The following is a 23,873-nucleotide window of genomic DNA, read 5'->3' on the forward strand; positions in this document are numbered from 1 at the left end:
CTTGTATTTACTACTAAGTATATAATAATTAATGTTATTTATAGCTATTCCATTGAGCCAGTAGATGAAGAAGCAGAGAGAGAGGCTGATGATTCTGATCAAGAAATAGAAGATAATTTTATGGAGGGTGATGATGAAGATGTGCATCTGCAGGTACAGTAATATACTGAGCAATATAAGAAATATATGCCACCTCTTTGCAGAACAAATTGTCTTCCTTTTCTCCCAAACCACAGAAACAATTGAAAAACAGTTGACGATCAATTCTTAGGGTTATAGTTTGTTTATTCATTTCTGTCCTTTAGGCTTTAACCAACATGGCAAAAAATAAACAAAAGGGTAAAATGCAAGTAATTGTCTAATATCTTGAAAACCATAATAGGTACAGAATACTTGGACTGGGTTAAAATGTTCAGAATGCCAATATCTGTATATCTTCCATTTCCTCCAAAATAATCCTTATAAAAGATGATCTTTTGTAAAAAAAAAATTGTGATTTTTTTTTTATATTAGCTTCACAGAAATTAACAACTGTGGTGTTTCTCTATATAAAGATAAGTAGATGTGATATGATTGCAAGTGAGACAACTATTCATCATAGTTCTGTATTATAATGACTGTTATATATATGTGTTTTATATGTAAGAAATAGTTTGTTTCAGTTGTCAACCCATTATTTTAACCACTTGATGTAAGATTTAAAGATGAAGCTGGATTTTCCGAACTTATATATTGAGGATTTGTTTATTCATTGGGGTTTAATATTTGTGGATATCTATTTTGCAGCTATGAGAGGTTATACATTAGAACTTCTTTATGATAACTTTTTTAATTATTTGTTCAGCTCAGTGAAGATTTACAGACAGGTGGCACAACAGAACCTCTATATGTTTTACCGTTATATTCATTGCTGTCAAAAGAAAAACAGAGCAAGGTAAATAAAAATAGAAGTTTGTAAAATTAAAATGTGTGATTAAGAGGTTTATAAAAGGTCAGGCTGCAACTCCACCAGTAGTACATAGATTTCATTAGATTATCATTCTGATGAGACAACATATTGAATCGTGATTTGTAAGATTTTCTATTGAACTTGAAAGAATGGTATATCACTACCTAGTTACCCATTTGTTATAGCAAATTACATGTGATGAGTTTAAAAAGTGAAAATTGACACTGTTTAGGGAAATATGGACATTTTTAATGTTTTGTTATATAATAAATATACTAAATGATGGTAAAATGTCCCAGATGTTGTATTAAATCTAGAAAAACTCAGATTTAGTTTAATGGTCAATTTTGAATATCATAAATACTTTATTATTTTTTTCTAGGTATTTGATCCTCCTCCAGAAGGTTGCAGACTTTGTGTCGTGGCAACCAATGTAGCTGAAACTTCACTTACAATACCTGATATAAAATATGTCGTGGACACAGGAAAGGTAGTATTTTTTTGGAGGGATCAATATTTATTAGAAATTCAAATTTGTAAAAAAACTAGTATAATAGGTTTATAAAGTCCTCCTGTTGACATGTGACATCATAATGTGGAATTCAAATTAAAAAAAAAATCTGTTATAATATATTTATTATCCTCTTCCCTGGATTTCCTGTTAGCAGTTTAAAGTAAAAAAGTAAGTAAAAAATCTAAACTGGTATTGTAAATATTATTTCTGAAGTTTAAAGCATTGTACAAAGTCATATGCAGTTTTATTTTTTCCTCAATTGTTTCAATTTTTTTTTAATATTTACACAGGTCAAGACCAAGTTTTATGACAAAGTGACAGGTGTATCTACCTTTAAAATTACCTGGACTTCTAAAGCTTCAGGCAATCAGAGAGCAGGACGAGCAGGTCGTACGGGACCAGGTCACTGCTACAGGTATGTTATCAATTGCATTGTGATAGATTGATTGATTGGTGTTTAACTCCATTTTCAGCACTATTGACTATTTTTGGCAGTCTGTTTTTATTGGTGGAGGTAGACAGAGTACACAGAGGGAATTGCAATTGTAATAAAAGCCATTGTTTTGTATGTTGGGTACTATTGGGAAATTATGGAGTAAGGCCATGAAAAAAAGAGGTTCTTGTAAAGTCAAGGAAATTTTGGTTTTAATTTTGCTCGTGGGTTTATAGACTTTTAATAGATTCATATGCTTCACAATGTACTTGTGTCTTCCAGTTTGCAGTATTTGTAAGATATTTATGATAAAATCATTATCATATTATTGTATTGCAAACTGTTGTTTGTCTAATAAATAATTCATTGGAGACATTCCATAAAGGAAGTTCATAACCATCATGGATTTTTATATAGAAATTATCTTCTAATGTGTCGGGTTGTTGTCTCTTTGACATATTCCCCATTTCCATTCTCAATTTTATCAATCAGTGTTACAGAAATTTATGAAACAAGATGGGTACTTTATATGTCAGTTAGTGAACAAGATCTTTATTTAAAAGTATTAAATCAATTTTGTAACTTTTTATCCCTTTGTAGATTATATTCATCTGCTGTGTATAATGATGATTTTGAAAAGTTTTCATTGGCTGAGATCATTCGACGACCTGTTGATGACCTTGTTCTTCAAATGAAGGTCAGTTTACTGGTCTAGTACAATTAATCATCAGAAATATACAGATTGATTTTATTATGCTTTTAAATGAAAGTTTTTTATGAATTATTTTTTGTACAGGTAAAGAGTTACCAAATGAAAATAACACTTTGCCAATTTCTTGAGTCTGGAGCATTTTTCTGGAATTACCTTTATCAGGAAAGATCAAATCCAAACATTTGAAAGCCAGGGATGTATATGTTGTGTACAAGTTATCATTTTGTACAAAAAAATTGTACAAATTATAATTTGTATTTTGACTTTGTACAAATTGTAATTTGTACAAAAAGTGCCTGTACACATTATAATTTGTACAAAATAAGGCTTTATTTCACTTATAACTTGTACAATATTTTACATAGAATAAGTTTCAAATCAAATGATAAAAAATAATTTTAATTTTAATTATGAATCAATATGAAACCCACTGATAACTCCATTTACAATACTATACTTAATATACAATGCTCTTATTTGTTGGAGCAGAAGTGCGAACCATGACACCTCGAATTACACAATACATTCTGCTTTTTGCATTTACAATTCGAATTGTTACAATCGCCTTAATTTGCAAGAGAGATAACCCTGTCCACCAGTTTTTGAAATTTTTTTGACAGCTTCCCTCGGGGAAAGTTGTAAATCAAGAAATTGTGTAACAGACAAAAAAAGAGTCATTAATTGATTCTAGTTGGTATCTGCTTAAGACTCCTGATATATTACCAGCTATTGTCCGTACACAATAGCCAACATTTTCTACTTCCACAACAACACCTTGTATATTCCTCGGATCGTTCGGTGCTCAGTCATACTGTGGAATTGGGACATTGTCTCCAACAGATAACTTGCTCAGTTTATGTTTTGTATTTCTTGTTAGGACATCCGCTTGAATTTGTTGGCCAGACAATGCCCGTTTTCGACTTCCTCTGATACAACTTTAATAGTTGTACTAGTTGATCCACAAAGCGCAAACCTTCAGACACAATTGCTGAACTTCTTGATAGAGTTTATCCTGTTGATCAACAATACTAGCCATTTTAGTGAACATTTAACTTTTAATTTTGTAAATGACCATTTGAAAGACCAGTTTATCTCTGTACCGTTGTAATGCATTGGCTTTATAAGAATAAAGATATAAAGACCAGTGAACAGGAGTTCAATTTATAACCTCAAGGCAATATACATGAATCAATATGACTTGAAAAATTGTATTGAAAAGTTTCGATAGTGTGTATCAATACTTTTTTATCACAAAATCCACACGATAAATTATTGTACAAGTTATAAGTGAATTTTAGTCAAATTTTGTAAAAATTGTAATTTGTACAAGCACTTTTTGTACAAATTACAATTTGTACGAAGTCAAAATACAAATTATAATTTGTACAATTTTTTTGTACAAATTATAATTTGTACAAAATGATAACTTGTACACAACATATACATACTTGAGGAGGAGCTATATGACAAAAAGGGACAAAAAAAAGAGAAAAGCTAAAACTATCCAAGGTCAACTTTGCCTTAGAGAGTTAGAAACTAATATTTCTGAATTTATTCACATTTGTGTGCAGTATTAAAGCAACCCGACTTGTACTTTGACACCTATTCACTAGTGAAAAGAGGTTCTCTGTTAAACTCAAAGTTCTGTGATATTTTATCTTTACAAGAGATTCTGGCCGTCAGAGAAAAGAGGTTCTCTGTTAAACTCAAATTTCTGTGATATTTTATCTATTCAATAGATTCTGGCCATCAACAATGTTGCTGGTCACAACTTGGTCTGTGGTTTCTTATGTGTCTAAAAACAAGGGAAGAGAATCAACCAAAACACATTGATTGCTAATTTGATACCAGATTGATACTGTAAATTCAGAAATCATTGCGTGCATTTATTATTGCGATTTTTCAAGAATGGACAAAAATGAGAGTTTAATTATTGCGATTTCGAAAAAATCTGTATACAGGTCTATGTTTCAGTTATCAGAATATGAGTTCTTATTATTGCGATACTCACCCAGTTGCATTATTCACATTAATAACAATAATTTCTGAATTTACAGTTCATTTACTTCTAATATGACAGAATTCTAGAGGAAGTGCAATTTTCATTATACTTTTTCAGTACATGAATATAGACAGAATTGTAAACTTTCCTTTTCCTACACCGCCTGATGATGAACAAGTGAAGGTAAATATTCATCTTTTTATTTCTTTTTCTCTTTGTTAATGATCATATTTCACATTGTAAATATTCATTTCGCACCTAACATCATTGACATTATACACATAAATTATAACTGCATATATACATAGTTGTATACCATTCTCAAACGGTAAAGTCAAATTTAACATCCATAAAAAATATTGATAAAAAATGTTTAAACCCCTAATCAGGAGTGTGATATCCTCACTCATGTTCTCGTCCTGATATATATGCCACTGGACGTTAAACACCAATCCATCATTACCATTACCAAGTTTTATTTTGTTACATAACTCTCAGATTTGTATTAAAGGAATAATTTGGTAATTGATAGGAATTTTATTATGTAGATTTGTTTGTGTAAGGGCTTTTCAGATTGGTTATCCAGTTACTTCAAGTTCGAATATACCTTGAACTATAATTATACCTGCTGAGCAGTGATTTTTTTAGCATTGCCAAATAAAGGATGGGGTTATGTATTTGCACCACATTACGTGCAACTCATTGTTATGCATCATTGTATAAATGCACCATGTTATCATTTGTTTCTGAAAATCACCTGAGTTTAACCTAAGAAATTGATTTATAATTGCCTGGTTTTGCATATGCTTTTTGCTAAAAAAAAAACACCCAAAAAACAGGTTGGATATTAGCTGAGTGTAATATGCAAGACTATATAATGCAATCATAGCAGTTAGAGAGGTGGAATTTTTCAGGGTTTAATTTTTGTATTAGACAGTCCATGCCTAGGATTAAATATATGAAACAAATTTGATATACAGAATTATGTATTCTTTTCTATCTATCAGACTTTCTTTTTTTTCATTTTTAAATGCAGAATACTAGGTTTCATGCAAATATTACAAAAAATGATTTGCCTTCAAACGTTATTCCTCAGAAAAACACTTTTTCACAATCAAAACAACAAATCAACATCATGCATCATTATATTGATTTTATTTCTTGATCTTTCTAGGCAGCAGAGACGTTACTAGTATCTCTTGGAGCTCTGACAGAACCTATAAAATCTGTCCGTATGAAAGACTTGAAGAAAACTCCAATCACAAAAATCACACCTCTTGGCAAAGTCATGGCTTGCTTTCCAGTGTCTCCCAGATATGCTAAAATGTTAGCTCTAGGTCACCAACATGACCTTCTGTCATATGTGGTTGCCATAGTAGCAGGGTTATCAGTACAGGAAGTATTTGTAGAAACACAGAAACCTCCAGACACAGATAAAGAGGTTAGTAAGTAAAAATAGAACAGTCTCTTTCTGATGGAAGTTAGTGTCAGAGAAACAGTATGTTTTTTTTCACAAAAAAGCAGAAAGATCTGTCATATCATTATGTATGTTATTGTCGTAGACACAATTCTGTCACCATGGGAACTTATGATACAGATGAAGTCTATAACTTCTGAGCAAACACTAGGGAAAAAGATACATTTGACATTGATTTGTCTTGTATTTGATTGTTTGTTGAATGATAGGGGGGAAATATGATAAACAGTTGCACATAATTTATTTTACATTTTTAAAGTGGTAGTGAGCATTATCTGAAAATTTTGTCAAAATGGTTCATCACACAAATAAAAAAAACTAACACAATCACCATTTCAATTCACAAAACCAAAAATACAAGTTTTGTGGATGTAAATTCTACACAGTTAAAATAAAAAAATGTTTTATCGCTAATATTTGTTTGTAATCACAAATATGTTTAAAAAAACGTAAGAATATTTAATATCAGGGCAGATATGATGAAAATTAGAAGGCCTAACGTTCAAAATCTTACCAGAAAAGGAGAAAAAAGTGTTATTAAGGTCATAGTGTAAACATTCTTCAGGAAGGTTTGTCTAGTTACTTTAATATTTCTATTACAGCAAGATGATTTCAGAAGTCAAATACAGTACATATCACAAGTGAAAAAATTGTGGGCAGGAACAGTAAGTCATTTATTAGGATTTAAGTCCACTTTAAAGTTAATAAAATCATTGGAGGTTTTTATCAGATAGAATCTGTGATAGATATTCATTAGATGAGTAAAATAAAACTCTTCAAGAATAAAACCCAAAATTAAACAGAATAGCCTTCAAAAACTAAATGTGAGGTCTCCAGGACCAACTGATGGTATCTTGATAGTATGTCTATAAGGGATTGCCGTTGTCTTTTAAATGAAAGTAAATGTGATGTAAAAATTGATTCTATAGAAAGGTGTCCCATGTTTAGAGGGCATACATATCCCTTGACACACCATCCCAGGTTAAAATGGACAAATAACAGATATGAGCATTTTCAAAATTTTTGTTCTTACAACAATTTTAAGATGTCATCTATGAAAAATGATAGTTAAAGGGAATTTCTTTTACCAATTCAATTAACCATAGAAAAAAACATTTTTTTTATTGCAAGGCAAAACATGGTTATTAACTCAGTTTAATTTTCAAATTGATCATATTTGTTCTCAAATTTTTCAGATTTTCAAAAATCTTAAACATTGTTCCAAATGTACAAATGATATATAATCATCCTGTAAAGGAATCTAAAACCTAAAACCATACATGGAGTTTCATGCCACAACTTTTTTCATCAAAATTGATTATTATCAATCTAAAATTTGATACAATGACCCAATGTAAAAGATCTTTTAAATCAAAACTTATTAGGCATCTACAGAGGGTGTACAATCTTTCATACAAGGAAAATGAAAGAGAAGTTGATGTCAACAAAAAGTTTATAACAGACTGACAAACAATCTATGACAGCAGTGTCCCTGAACTTTCTATGTCTTTGAAGGTAAACGTTTTTAGGCCCCGCCGTAGGGGAGGGGGTATTAAGTTTTACCATTGTCTGTCTGTACGTACGTACGTTCCAAAGTTGGTTTCCGTTCTCTTACTTTAGTTTGCCTCAACCAAATGTTATTAAACTTATACTCAATGCTTATTACCACATAATACAGATCAAGTTTGAAATTGAATGGCGTCACTTTTACCGTTCTTGAGTTATTCCCCTTTTGAACATAAAAATTGCTGAATTTTTGGTTACCGTTCTCTAATTTTAGTTTGCCTCAACCAAATAGTATGAAACTTGTACACAATGCTTATTACCACATAATACAGATCAAGTTTGAAATTGGGTGGCGTCACTTGTACCGTTCTTGAGTTATGCCCCTTTATAAACATTAAAATTTCTGAATTTTTAGCTCACCTGGCCCAGAGGGCCAAGTGAGCTTTTCTCATCACTTGGCGTCCGTCGTCCGTCGTCGTCGTTGTCGTCCGTCGTCGTTAACTTTTACAAAAATCTTCTCCTCTGAAACTACTGGGCCAAATTTGACCAAACTTGGCCACAATCATTATTGGGGTATCTAGTTTAAAAAATGTGTCCGGTGACCCGGCCAACCAACCAAGATGGCCGCCATGGCTAAAAATTGAACATAGGGGTAAAATGTAGATTTGGGCTTATATCTCTGAAACCAAAGCATTTAGAGCAAATCTGACATGGGGTAAAATTGTTTATCAGGTCAAGATCTATCTGCCCTGAAATTTTCAGATGAATCGGACAACCCGTTGTTGGTTTGCTGCCCCTGAATTGGTAATTTTAAGGAAATTTTGCCGTTTTTGGTTATTATCTTGATTATTATTATAGATAGAGATAAACTGTAAACAGCAATAATGTTCAGCAAAGTAAGATCTACAAATAAGTCAACTTGACCAAAATGGTCAGTTGACCCCTTAAGGAGTTATTGCCCTTTATAGTCAATTTTTAACCATTTTTCGTAAATTTTTGTAATCTTTTACAAAAATCTGCTCCTCTGAAACTACTAAGACAAATTTAACCAAACTTGTCCACAATTATCATTAGGGTATCTAGTTTAAAAAATGTGTCAGATGACTCCGCCCGTGAACCAAGATGGCCGACATGGCTAAAAAATAGTACATAGGGTAAAATGCAGTTTTTGGCTCATATCTCTGTAACCAAAGCATTTAGAGCAAATCTGACGGGATAAAATTGTCCATTAGGCCAAGATCTATCTGCCCTGAAATTTTCAGACCAATCAGGCAACACGTTGTTGGGTTGCTGCCCCTGAATTGGTAATTTTAAGAAAATTTTGCAGCTTTTGGTTATTATCTTGAATATTATTATAGATAGAGATAAACTGTAAACAGCAATACTGTACAGCAAAGTAAGATCTACAAATAAGTCAACATGACCAAAATTTCAATTGACCCCTTAAGGAGTTATTGCCCTTGATAGTCAATTTTTAACCATTTTTCGTAAATTTTTGTAATCTTTTACAAAAATCTGCTCCTCTGAAACTACTAAGACAAATTTAACCAAACTTGTCCACAATTATCATTAGGGTATCTAGTTTAAAAAATGTGTCCGATGACTCCGCCCGTGAACCAAGATGGCCGACATGGCTAAAAAATAGTACATAGGGTAAAATGCAGTTTTTGGCTCATATCTCTGTAACCAAAGCATTTAGAGCAAATCCTTAAGGAGTTATTGCCCTTGATAGTCAATTTTTTTACAATTTTCATAAATTTTGTAAATTTTTGTAAATTTTTACAAAATATTTTCCACTGTAACTACTGGGCCAAGTTCATTATAGATAGAGATAATTGTAAGCAGCAAGAATGTTCAGTAAAGTAAGATCTACAAACACATCACCATCACCAAAACACAATTTTGGCATGAATCCATCTGTGTCCTTTGTTTAATATGCACATAGACCAAGGTGAGCGACACAGGCTCTTTAGAACCTCTAGTTGGTTTCCGTTCTCTAACTTTAGTTTGCCTCAACTAAATATTATGAAACTTATACACAATGCTTATTACCACAAAATACAGATCAAGTTTGAATTTTTTTGGTGTCACGTTTACCCTTCTAGAGTTTACCCTTGCCTGTTTACACATAGAAAAATTGTTGAATTTTTCGTTTCTGTTCTCTTACTAAAGTTAGCCTCAACCAAATGTTATGAGACTTATACACAATACTTATTACCACAAAACTCTGATCAAGAACAAATTTGGGTAGCATCAATTTTACCATTCTTCAGTTATGTCCCTTTATAACTTTATATGATATGCAAGTGTGGACAGCTGAAATTTACCTGTTCATGTGACAGGTAAACAATTTTGTAGCGGACATTGATCGGTCTATTCAAAGTTATTTTCTTAAATTTCAGCAGTTTGCATCTAATTAATTTAGTCAAAAAGATTAAAATTATCAGAAATACGTTTATAAATATGATTGATGAAAGATTTAAAAAGGTTTTAAATGAAAAATCGTCAGAACCACATTGTTTGAACTAGTACATGTGTGCGCATGTGTGCAGGTGGGAAATTTAATTATGCATCCTGATTTCTTCAAAAATGCTAAAATTATCATAGATATCTTTAACTTTAGTTCATTTCGAGTATTTTCTTGAAGAAATAACGTGGAAAGAGCTACTTACGCTCAATCGTGCGGATTTTACGTATCCGTCACTGGTCCATGTTTTACCATTGTCCTGTCAACATTTGGTATTAGGAAAATGTGCTTTTCAAAATGAAAGTAAAGTTTTTGACAACGTTATTTTGCACAAATAAAGAGTCTAAGGCAGATATAAGTACGCTGATGTTGCACACTTAGAATGGTGCACTGTCAATTTAACAGTTTTATCAGAACATCGAATTTATATCAAAGTAAAGTTTAATATCGTTTTTTTTTAATATCAATCATTGGGATGGCCAACTGATTACCATAATTGCCTTTTGTTATTTAGTCTTAAGGGATCAAAATCGGGATAAGGCATAAAATGTCTGGCTGACTCAAATGTTTTTTTGAAGCCCTGGGACATCATCTGTGTCCCATGGACACATTCCCTATTTATTTTCTGTATACATTAAATGCTCACATTATGAATTTACAGAAATGTTGTTGGGAGAAAAAAAAAATAAGAAAGTAATAAAAATCCCAATATTTAACAGCATCTTTTGCAATTTTTGAAATGAAGTCCACAAACTAAAGGTATGTCATGACACAGACATAAAGAATGTTGAACATGTATGGAACATTTCTGTTAATTGCACAGGCCAAAATTATAAGATATATTAACATGTAAAGTGACCAAAGATTTGATAACTGATTCATAAAGAGACCAATTATCTACAAAAAAGACAACAATGCATACATATGGTAAAGAAATTATAACAGATTTTAAACATTGATATTTTAGGGCCATTCAATGTTGCTTGGAGACCTAATGGTATTACTAAAAGCCATTGGTTCAGCTGAATACCAGGGATGTACCCTAGAGTTCTGCCAGAAACATGGACTACGATATAAAGCTATGAAAGAAGTTAGGAAATTGAGAGCACAGCTAACAAATACAGGTAGGAGAAATGTGGTGAATTGTCTCTTTGTAAAATTGGCGATGTGAGTTTGACCAGATTCCTTTAGAATTCTCTTAAATCACATGAACAGATTTTATTGTTCCAAACTCAAGATTTGTTGCTCCTGTCACATTAAGCGAAGCTATACTATGAAAGTACTTTTATCTGTGGACAGCAGTTCTTATGAGTTTTTAGAAAATTTTTATTGTGTGGATTCTTGGTTTCTGTTTTGCATGTTAAAATATTGATTAGTCGAATCATCTTGAATTTTTCAACCTAGAGCCTTCAAAAATTCTAGATTGATTATTTGTATGTAAGATGATTATCTGCACTTCATTTTGTTTACTCATTTAAAAGAAGTTTGCAGATTTATTAGATGCTGAAACCTCAGCTAATGTTCAGCCACATTTTGAATGAAGGATAATCAATTTCTACTACAGTTTTCAAATGAGAGCTTTTAATCATTAAAAAATAAAGGGCTGTTCAATAATAACATACTTGTGACCAAGGGAAGGCAATTTAAATTTGCCACAATGGGTGTGTGTGACAACACGTTTAAGATGTATTCAGGTCTCTAAAATTGCTTTTATGCAGCCCTCATAGTAGCTTCTGAAATGAGGTTGCCAATTGGCCACCAGGCATGAAAATTTAGTGGCCAACTCAAAATTTCAGTGGCCAGGAAATAATATCAGGTCGCCTACATTTTTTTTTTATAGCTAAACAACCCTTGTGAAATAAAAGTATTAAATTTTTGTTGTGTTTTTATGTTGACGAGTGTAGAAAATAGTTTGTGTAAATCATGTGTTAAAAACCACATGATTTATTTGATATTATATTCATTGACATTGTACATGTTTTAAAACTGTCTGCGACGTTAAGCGGTAACCCATAGCCTAAGTCTGGTAAAAATCTCATTGGATTTGTGCAGAAACATTGGTGATTGCCCGATCGGTCAAGTGAACATCTGAAATCGTTTGCTAAATTGTAGCTAGTATTTTATTGAATCTATGAGAAGAAGTTTTAAAATTGTCACCGACCTTGTTTCCATCCGTTTACTGACGAAATCAAGAACGAGGATTGACCATGTGCTTTCAATAAACACAATCTATAAATGCCAATGGTTTTCTTTTTAACGGCACGTAATAGTCCAAGTTGTGACTGAGTGCGGAAATACGAAGATAGATATATATAAATCCTGTCAGTAAGTCAACCACAACAAATTGCTTACAAATGAACTACAAGTACCTGATGCAATAAAGCACTGACAAGATCAAGCTTAAATCTAAAAGGCGCTTGAAAGTAAAAATTTGTGTTACTGTCAAGCGCTCAGACAATTTTTTTAAAACCCGACTCTGATCAGGGTAAACTTTCTGAAAATTTACGGTCGCCAGATTTTCAATATTCTGAAAGCCTAAATGGCGACCAGTTATGAATTTTTGGTCGCCAATCAGCTTTTAAAGTCGCCCAGGCGACCATTTCAGTAGACTAAATTGAGGGCTGTTATGGGGTAACCCTATTATCAAAGTGCTCCCTGGGTACCATGTATGTTTTAATGGAAAGCCTAAGGCAAATTCTAGCAATAAGATAATACTTTTTTTTATATTTGCAGTAAATATGGTGATACCAGATGCCAATATTTGTTTGGACCCTAAGCTGAAACCCCCATCTGATATACAGGCAAAATTAATCAGACAGATTATACTTGCTGGACTAGCAGATCATGTTGCTAGGTAACAAATGAAATTCAGTTGGAGTCCCCACAAGTAGTCTGTTTGTACCAGCATGATTTGATTTTTGATTCAGCCATGCTGGATCTATGCGATCACTCTGGTTTTGGAGATGGTGCAGAATACTAAGTTGAAGACATATCATGAAACTAATTATGTGTTTTTATGACTTGCAGAAACTTTCTACGCTATTTTAATCATCAACTGCCAACTTTTGACATGTTATTTGCCCTAAAATTAAGAAAAGATTGGTCGAACAACCCTTTTATTTTAGATATACACTTGCATATAGTTCCTTTGTAAATCAAAATTTATAATGATTTACTATATATGAATTAATTTGAAAAAGTATTTGTACATCAATTGAATCAGTTGATAAGAATTTTGAAAGTATTATATTAGTATCTTATGCTTGTGTAAGTTGTTGTTCAATGAAATATAGGTCAACATGTGTATTAATATATCTAAGTTGATCCCCACACTTTTTTGAAATGGTATTACTCAAATTCTTTACATAGGCAAGTAAGAGTCAGTATGATTATCAACTGTCATGATTGTCAAATAATTACAATCAAAGGTGTAAGTATTAATTGGAAACGACCCTAGGCTTAATTCACCACAGTTAATATCTCATGACCTGTTACATAATTAAATAGACACAATTTATTACACACCTAACTGAATACACAAATTCTTGACCTCAATAGTAATCCTACAAATGTATTATTTATTTTGATCTACACTACACTAAAATATTCTGTTAATTTTGCTAGCTAGCTGAATAATTAATCAGATGTGTTTTTTTTTCAAAGAAAAGACAAAAATTTCAAAAAATATGTTTAAACAATGCAAGCAAATTTTCATTTCACTTGTAAAATCAGTGTCATTATCATCTGACATAAGTCAATAATCAAGTTCTAATTAATTACTTATAATTATCAGAAATTTGATTGAAATAATATACAAAATTGCATTGAGCATTTTCTGCAATAACATTTATTTGTTTGTTCTACATTTATATCCCATTATATTGCTATTTAACAGTAATTGGAAATATCTCATCATTAGGTATTTGTACATTTAAATTTGAATACAGGAAATGTATTTTTTCTTAATGAAGAATGAACACCAATTTAGATAAAAAATAGTTATTATTTTTTTTAATTTTTGTTGTTGAGAAAGTGCATTTCTAAGGCCTCTTTCTGGAAATCATTAAGCCAGTAATTATTAATGGCATATAAAAAAATATATTACTTATTTGACGATTTCCCCTTCCATTCTTGTAAAAAAAAATCTGACAGAGTCTAAAATTGAAATATCTATATATATATATCAATATTTGCATTAAGATTGGGAAATTCCCTACCTTTGGACAATAACATAGAAATTTTACAGTAAGATTGGAAATGAAAAGAGAAAAAAATATTGAAAAAAGTATGGTCAGAAAGAATATCAGACTAGCTATAAATATGGCTGAATCACGACATAGACGATGCTTTGATTTTATTAGTTAATTGTCCTTTTTTGCATACAGTTTTAATACTAACAGGCTGAGTTACTCTCATTGCTTTCTATTCTACACATGTTACCAAAATACCTTAAACTTCAATAAATGCCAAACATTAAGATTAGTTGGATTCTAAATTAAACGATAATAAAGATTGATTTATTATTGATTTTGTAATTTACCAATATGTTGATGAAATTTCTCAGTTAAAAATCCCCAAATTTGAAGTTGACATGCTCTGGACATATTGTTCTTAAAAAGTCGCAGCTCTAAAAAATGTTGCTATAGCGACCTACAAGTTTTAAACTAACACAAAATAGTTGATAACTATATTTGAAGTAAATGAAGATTAATTAAATAATGATGACATGCAGCTGCACTCATTCTGATAAATTTGAAATGTAAATTCTGTTATAATTTAGGAAATTCATACATAATATGATTACAATCAACACTGTTTCATGATTTCAGAGCATATCAGTATGCATGATTAATGCTATTAAGATTTTATTTGAAAATAAAAGATATGGTTTGGATATACATGTGACAAATATAAAATGCATTTTACTGTATTTTTTTTCATTAATATACCAACTTTTGTGGGTATAGGGAAACCAGGAATTTAAATGTTAAACCAAGTCCGCATCACTATGGGGTATCAGTTTTGAGCATTGTTGAAGGTGGTACGGTGACCTTTTAAGTGATTTGGTCTCTGGTGGAGAGTTGTCTCATTGGCAATCATACCACATCTTCTTATTTTTAAATTGTATACAAATGTTGGCAATACCACGAAATCAAATATTCATAAAAATATGAGTTTTCTTTAATCCACAAAAATTGCTACCCTGGAAATTAAATGAATCTACAGTACTTTAATTTAAACTTAACCATTACAGAAGATTCCCTGATCCTCCTTCAGATGCGGATGAAACTTTAAAGAAAAGGAAACATGCTTACCAGGTCAGTTGATGATATTTAAATTGAGGAATTTTGGTTCTCAACTTTTTATCTTAAGTTTTGTTACTCCTAAGAGAAATTATTTGAATTTAAAGTAGTTAACAAACATTTACATGTAAATTAAAAACCTGTCTATAATCTGGCCAAATCGAAAGACTTGGTCATCTTTATAGGGATTACCTTAAAGCATTGAAAATCTGAAAGTTTGATAACATTTAGAAAATTTGATGTCAACAGTAATAATTAGAACTTGAAAATAACATTTTGTTTGTCGAGACTTTTTAAATTTAGCAATTTTTGTAAATGATTGAGATAGTATAGTAAAAAGTAAAATAACAAAAACACCAAACTCCAAGAATAATTTAAATCTAAAAGTCCCTTATAAAATGGCAAAATCAAAAGCTCAAACACATCAACCGAATGGAAAACATATGTCATATTCCTGACTTGGTACAGGCATTTCCTTATACAGAAAATGGTGGATTAAACCTGGTTTTATAGCTAGCTAAACCTCTTACTTGTATGACAGTTACATAAAATTCCATTATATTGACAACTGTGTGAACAAAACAAACAGACAAAACATGTAAAAATGTCAAAAATAGGGGTACCACATCAGGTATATGGTGATTAAAAAAATCATGCTCTTTTATTTTGAAGACCTAAAAAGCTTTCAGATGTGAAATCTACCTTGAAACACTCAAGAGTTTACATTCTTAAAATGTGAACATTTTATACAAAAAAATCTAGGCTGTTGTACTGATAGTGTAAATTATTTTAAAATATCTGAACTATTGTGTATTTTGTGTTACAGTGTACAGAATTAGATGAACCAGTATTTATTCACCCTTTCTCAGTATTATACAAACAGAAACCAGAATTTATTGTTTACCAACATATAGAAGAAACCTCAAAACTATACATGAAAGGTATTGTCAGATTATGAATAAAATGATATTTGGGATATATGTCAATGAGATAGCAGCCCATTTCACAATAAACAAAAAGAAAGGTCAGCATACAGCCTAGCTGCGGAACAGTTCTCTTATATCCTTATTATATTTTTTGACAATTTGCGAATCATAGAGCTACAGATTTTTCTTATATTAAAATGTTTGGAATTGCAACCCAGGTTCCGGTCATACTTGTTTCGGAAAATTTCATTGTTTATTGCCCTTGTGTAGCTTGACAACGTATATAATGTGTTATGTTCGATATTTTTCTATAATATTATGTACCTTCATATGTTTGAATATTCATTTCCTTGACACTTTAACCAAATTATTTCCTTTTGTATACGTCTCAGCCTCTTTCATTCAGCATTTTGAATCTCTTCGTGATGTCATTAAAGACAAGAATAGAAATCTGAACGTTTTGAAATAGGAAAAATCTGTAGCTCTAAATCACCATCAACACAAAATTATCCAAATAATAAGGGAAACAATATTAAAAGAGGCCTACTGATGAAGCCTATTAGCTGTGACAGGCACATGAACATGCAGCAGGGTCAAATTAGTCTCCAGAGAACTTGACCTACCATATTTAGCATCGTAAGCCAAGTGAGCAGGTGATTTGGGGGTTTTCTATCGTAATATTTTAAAACATTTTATGAGATATTTGAATAAAACCAATGTTTATTCAAATTAATTCATCCGATTTCTTGTTCATTAATTATAATGAATTCCATTTGTGTTATGTTTGATATTGTTTCCTACACATCCGTGCTATTGAATAAGAATACTTTATGCTTTTTGATATTATTGTTGTGCAACCTGGTTGGTTATCAGTGTATGTTTTCATGTATCAGTACCATTGAATAAGAGTGATTGTCAGTTCATTCTTTCAAAGGAAGTCATTAAACAGAATGGTTAGCAATATATGTTGACTGTGAATTCATTAATAGTTTTTGTTGGGACAAATTTTCCTGGATTAAGGGGTTAATATATTTTAGTGTATATTTGATTTATTTGTTTTGCCCAAGTCAGGAAACAAGCTTCTAGAAATTGGGTACTTCCTTGAACATTTAAATTTGTGGTTTACATATACCCTCGGAATCCATGACAATTGGTATCCCACAAATAAGATAAATCCACAGTATTTAAGGGTTTCTTTTATGATTGCATTTAAATCAGAAAGGCTGTAATAAAAGAGAGGCGAAAGATACCAAAGGGGCATTCAACTCATTAGTGGAAAATAAACTGACAACACCATGGCTAAAAAAGAAAAAGACAAACAAACGAACAACAGTACACAAAACACAACATAGAAAACTAAAGACTGAGCAACAAAAACCCCACCAAATAAGCTGTTGAATTTAAGTTTTACCATGTTTTTGCTCATTTTTTAGGTATCAGTGCCATTGAATCAGAGTGGTTACCAGTTTATGCTCCAAGTTTTTGTACTTTGTCCAAACCACAAGAAGATCCTCCACCATTTTATGATAAATCAAAAGACCAGATAAGATGTCACATGACTAGCACTTTTGGAAGGTGTTGCTGGGAAGTCCAGAGTGTGGATTTAGAATACCCAGCTAATTTAGATAAATATCGGTGGTTTGCCAGATTTCTGCTTGAAGGAGCTGTTGTTCAAGGATTGAAGAAATATGTTACTGTGTTGCTGTCATCACCATCGACTATGGTCAAATCTTGGGCAAAGTTAGTTTCTAAAATCAGCCTTTTCAAACTCAGAATCTCTGCATTTGTCTCATAAGAGTTGTTATACATCTGCAAGTTGAAATAAAAATGACAACGTTAATAGCCCCTAAACAATTAAATATTTTAGAAAAAATATATTTCACAGGTCATAATATAAGTCAGGATAGCAATGATTGATCTGTATTATTGAAACTATAGTTTATAAAGAGGAATCGATAAGAACTTGCACCATAATAAGGATTAATTTTCATTTTTTTTGTTTATGCATATTTTATGAAACTTATCTTTTTCCTCAAACCAGTAGAATTGCTGTTAATTTCATATTTTATGCACCCATCACACAGTTTTAGGATTCATTTGAAATTTAATACCTACATGGTTTGAATCTAAAACTTAACAAAAAGGAAGACAATATGACATTTATTTAGCAGTTGAATCTCTAAAAACTTTGTCTTATGAGCTAGATACATTTAAGTCAAAAATTTGGCACCTGTGTTAAAAAAAAAATTGGAGAATTGTGAAAGAAGACTTGATGAGGACAATATCTGCCAATTGCTAAGTCCCTGCTGAGTTTTATTATCTCCATGTATTTATAAATCAATGACTTCTGCAATCTCCACCTAACCTTCCTTATGAAGGAACATTTGACATCAAAGCCTGATGACTTCTGAACAGGTTGATACCCAGTATGATTTATAGTTCCCCTATGCTATATAGTGGTTTTATGGGTTATCAATATTACGTCTCCATGGAAACTTTCATCCGCAGTGTTCAGTTATTGAAGACATTCCTAAGCATATATGACACGGCTGGTATTTGATTCATACAGGCAATGTAAGTGAATCTTTGTAAGCATATTTATTTCATTCTTTTCAGGTTGCAACCAAGAACAGAAAAATTATTGAAGGAACTAGTAGCAGCTAGTGTAGACAGTAAAGAATCTTTGTTGAAAGCTTGGCAGAAAGATCCAAAATGTAAGTTCTACAACAAATTTTGATATGTTAAGGTTACACAATTTTTTTCTTTAAGAAATCTTTTTTTTGTTGGTTTCTGTATGAACAATTGAGTTTCCTTTTTTAGTTTGATATAAAACTTATGTAGGAAAGGAAAGAATCCTGTTAATTTTTACTTCAAGGTCATATCTGCTAAATAAGACTGAAAATATATAAATGTGATGTGCAATTTGTTTAAAAGAAATATTTTTATAGGGCATGAGCCCAAAGACTTTTCATGATCAAGTGAAAATAGGGATAGTGATCCGGCGGTGGCGGCGTTAGCTAACTTCTTAAAAGCTTAATATTTTAGAAGGTGGACGACCTGGATGCTTCATACTTTGTATATAGATGCCTTATATTATGAAGTTTCTGTCTGTCATATGTCCATTGTCCTTGACCTCATTTTCATGGTTCAGTGATTACTTGAAAAAAAAGTTAAGATTTTTTGTAATATTAATTTCTATCTTATTATGAGTAATAGGATAACTATATTTAGTATGTGCGTACCTTGTAAGGTCCTCATGCCCGTCAGACAGTTTTCATTTGACCTCGACCTCATTTCATGGATCAGTGAACAAGGTTAAGTTTTCGTGGTCAAGTCCATATATCAGATACTATAAGCAATAGGTCTACTATATTTGGTGTATGGAATGATTGTAAGGTGTACATGTCCAACTGGCAGGTGTCATCTTGACCTCATTTTCATGGTTCTGTGGTCAAAGTTAAGTTTTTGTGTTTTGGTTTTTTTTTCTAGTACTATATTCAATAGGTCAACTATATTTGGTGTATGGAAATATTTTATGATGTACATGTCAGTATCGCAGGTTTTATTTGACCTTGACCTCATTTTCAGGGTTCATTGCTCAGTGTTAAATTTTTGTGTTTTGGTCTGTTTTTCTTAAACTATAAACAATAGGTCAACTGTATTTGTTGAATTGAAGGATTGCAAGGTGTATATGTCTGTCTGGCAGGTATCATCTGACCTTGACCTCATTTTCATGGTTTATTGGTTAATATTAAGTTTTCATGGTTGAGTTTGTTTCTTAGATACTATAAGCAATAGGTCAACTATATTTAAAGCTTAGATTGTTTGTAAGGTGTACATGTCTGTCTGGCATGGTTCATCTGACTTTGACTTCATTTTCATGGTTCATTGGTCAATGTTTAGTTTTCTTGGTTAAGTCTGTTTCTTAGAAATTATAAGCAATAGGTCAACTATATTTGATGTATTGAATGATTGTAAGGTGTACATGTATTTCTCGTTTGGTTTATCTGACCTTGACCTCATTTTCTTGGATCATGTTAAGTTTATGTGATACTTGTAGTTAACTATCAGCATAAAATCAATGGTTAGTAAAGAAGTGGAGACATTTCAGCATGTGCAATCTTGTTCCTATATATAACGATCTAGGGACAGTAATTTGAATGCTTTTATTTTAAATTAAATGATTACTTTTATTTTGCTTTAATACCATTAGGTATGATGGGAATCATTCATGAAATTTTGAAGTTTTCTTTGTTATGTCAGTTAAATTGAAATTCTTTCAAAATGACAATAATTTTCAGATAATATTTTTTTTCAGATCTGCTCAACACATTTTGCCAATGGGTACCTCAGTCTAAACATACAGAAATTGAAATGACCTGGCCACCAGTGAAGTGATTCTATCATATAATTCAACAGAATTAAAACAACCTCTAGACTACAGATCTTGAGAGATCAAACTTGCCCAGCAGATAACATGGATAATGTTCAGTTCATTTATGCAAGGAAAAACCATGAGGTTAATCAATGTCCAATGTTCAAGCGACAGAACAAATTGAAGTAGTCTGTGAATTGATAACATGACAATTTATTAGACCAAGTGATTGTGTTGTCTAGTTGTGTAACCAGCCTGTGATAAAGCATATCTCTTTATACATAATATTGTTATGATGTTTGCCTATGATGAGGGTTTGGATGGCGGTTTACAAAATAGAGAATAATGGACCAATAATACAGAATAATGAGGCAAAAAAATAAAGAATAGAGAAAAATAAGCCTAAAAAATTATTAGGGTGCTAAATTATAAAGAATAGAGAATACTCAGCAAAATTTTTAAAGAATAGAGAAAAAATTGACTTACAAATTCAAGAATACAGAAATGGAGATCCCCCATCCAGATCCTTAATGATGTTATTTGTTAATGAACACATAAATGCATTGAAATAGAATACTAATTGTTTTTTGACATTGTTGATTTTGATATGATTTATATTTTATCCAAGCTAGGTATGGATGTTGGATGAAATTCATAAACTTGTGTACTGTAGATTCATTATTATTCGTTGGATACTAATTTTTGGTACAGGTGAACCACAAAATTACATGTTGGACAAATGACAATTTTTGTATTGGTTTGTATGCAGACGACAGCAAAACCATGAAATTAAATATCCACGAAAATGTTAGTTTTCCTAAATCCACGAAAATTGGTACCTACAAAAATAAATGAATCCACAGTACATAAAATAAGAAGATGTGGTATGATTGCCAATGAAACAACTCTCGACCAGTGTGTTTTAACCTGTGAAGATTCCATATTATTTATGTTCAGGGCTGTAACTAGGCCTTGAAAACTGACGAGACAGGGGTTTCAGTAATAGGGACTAGGGGGCAAAGCCCCCGGCCAAAAATTGTAATAACAGCTTTCAAAATATATCTTGTTACATCCGTTTTTGTATCATATTTACTGTTTTTGTTTCTTATTTACCATATGAAGAACTGCAATAGGCTATCAGAGCCGCAGACAGATACTTACCTGGAATTTTGTACCATCAAACATGTATCCATTTACAGTAGGGTACATGTTTGATAGTAGAAAAAGCGGGACAAGTGTGTGTGTTGTCCTGTCCATTTAATATTCGAATGGAATGATCACATAACCTGTTCTCCATTTAATAGCTGAAATAAAGCCAACTTGCCGTTAAACCAAACAAATCCTCCATCCATCCGAAATAAATGTTTTGTTTTTGAATAGCAGCCAGGTTTGTAGCAAAACATTTGAAAATGCCTAAAAGTCTACGTTTTATTTGAAAGAGAAATGCACACAATTTGTGTGGTGCTTTGATATTCCTGCATGAGCTGTGAATGCATCTTTGATAATATTGATCGAGCAAGTTGAATAATTCAAATCATTTAATTTTGATTTAGTTTGCGCACTGATAATGTGGAAAAAAATCCATTATCATTTTCGGGGGAAATAAATCCAGAACCAAATGCCTGTTTACTGGCGATGGTAATCAGGCAGAGTTTGATACCTATCGTAGTTGAAATACAAGTACAGAAGCTTCACATCAACATTTATTACTATTAGAAGTATGCATTACTCAATTCTTGGTATGAAAATGCAAGGATGTATTCTACCCCTGCATGCCTAGCTTTCTCCATTTTTCTTTTTTTTTTATATTTTTTTTGCCAGAAATTCAAACGATGCAATTGCCTCGTCTGCCTCATCAGTAGTTAAGGCCCTGATGTAGTAATATTGCATGATGTCACAGATGCACAAGTTTGAATTCCTGCTATCTGAATATTCCTAATTATTTGATATTCTTGCTGAGGGAAGCACAGAAATTTGCAGTTTATCCATCTAATAAAATTGAGAATGGAATTGATGTCACAGATGCACAAGTTTGCATTCCTGCTATCTAAACATTCCTGATTAGTTGATATTCCTGCTGAGGGAAGCACACAGATTTGCTGTATATCTATCTGAACATTTCTGATTAGTTTATATTCCTGCTGAGGGAAGCACACAGATTTGCTGTATATCTATCTGAACATTTCTGATTAGTTCATATTCCTGCTGAGGGAAGCACACAGATTTGCTGTATATCTATCTGAACATTTCTGATTAGTTTATATTCCTGCTGAGGGAAGCACACAGATTTGCTGTATATCTATCTAAACATTTCTGATTAGTTTATATTCCTGCTTAGGGAAGCACACAGATTTGCTGTATATCTATCTGAACACTCCTAATTAGTTTGAATTCCTGCTGAGGGAAGCCGAGAAATTTGCGGTATATCTATCTGAACATTTCTGATTAATTCAAATTTCTGCAGAGGGAAGCCAATCTCTCTGAGAACATTTACTGAAAAGGTTTCATACTTTGTAGGACTCTTTGTCATTATGTGTTATTAACTATACTACTACAATATGGACAGTTAGCTTTAACAATTTTAAAGGAGTTATAGGACTTTTACTATTTTGATGTCTGCTGTTGTTTGGCAGTCCGCTATCAAAATTTTGTTTGCACAGTTAGAAAACGACAGACCTTTGATGATAACTTAACAATCCTTTGTTTGATTAGAATGAAACTTTAAAAGAATAAGGATTAAGGAAAGAAGAGAGGTCTATTGATTTTGGGGTCAATAGGTCAAAGGTCACTGTTACTAAAAATAGATTGTTTTTTTGGGGAAAAATGGTTTCTGGATGTAGCTTCAGTTTTCCTTGCTTGATTGGAATGAAAGTTATACAGGTGGAAGATTAAGGTAGAGAGGAAGTACTTTAAATTTGCCCTACATTATGACTGAGATTAATTCAGATCTTTAAATAATTATGTTACCCGATCAACAATGTTGGGAGACATATTGCTTTTCCTCTGTTTCTTTTTCCGTATTATTATTATTATACTTCCACCTATTTCAGATCTTCAAATAATTATGTCACCCGATCAACCATGTCGGATGATATATTGCTTTTCCTCTTTCTTTTTCCGTATTATTATTATACTTCCACCTGTTTTGTCCGGGAGTTTTCTCAGAGCCAAAGGACAAAGGAACCAATCTAAATGATTATTCACTATAA

At 31.8% G+C, this 23,873-nt stretch overlaps 1 protein-coding gene across 1 annotated transcript in view; it reads left to right on the forward strand.

The window, feature by feature from the left end:
- The window catches only part of LOC127712363 (probable ATP-dependent RNA helicase DHX37), a 43,632-nt gene extending 22,380 nt beyond the window's left edge, over nt 1-21,252 (forward strand). Inside the window, exons 13-27 of the mRNA XM_052218750.1 lie at nt 45-153; nt 845-934; nt 1,332-1,439; nt 1,754-1,878; nt 2,497-2,593; nt 4,728-4,793; nt 5,785-6,051; nt 6,690-6,752; nt 11,028-11,184; nt 12,794-12,914; nt 15,315-15,378; nt 16,190-16,304; nt 17,723-18,029; nt 18,906-19,003; nt 20,608-21,252. Coding sequence (XP_052074710.1) covers nt 45-153; nt 845-934; nt 1,332-1,439; nt 1,754-1,878; nt 2,497-2,593; nt 4,728-4,793; nt 5,785-6,051; nt 6,690-6,752; nt 11,028-11,184; nt 12,794-12,914; nt 15,315-15,378; nt 16,190-16,304; nt 17,723-18,029; nt 18,906-19,003; nt 20,608-20,687 — 1,867 coding nt within the window. The 3' untranslated portion in view covers nt 20,688-21,252. The remainder of the gene's footprint in view (nt 1-44; nt 154-844; nt 935-1,331; nt 1,440-1,753; nt 1,879-2,496; nt 2,594-4,727; nt 4,794-5,784; nt 6,052-6,689; nt 6,753-11,027; nt 11,185-12,793; nt 12,915-15,314; nt 15,379-16,189; nt 16,305-17,722; nt 18,030-18,905; nt 19,004-20,607) is intronic.
- The last annotated feature ends 2,621 nt before the right edge of the window (nt 21,253-23,873 follow it).

This window comes from Mytilus californianus, unplaced genomic scaffold (assembly GCF_021869535.1).
Source record: "Mytilus californianus isolate M0D057914Y unplaced genomic scaffold, xbMytCali1.0.p SCAF_8, whole genome shotgun sequence".
NCBI lineage: Eukaryota > Metazoa > Mollusca > Bivalvia > Mytilida > Mytilidae > Mytilus > Mytilus californianus.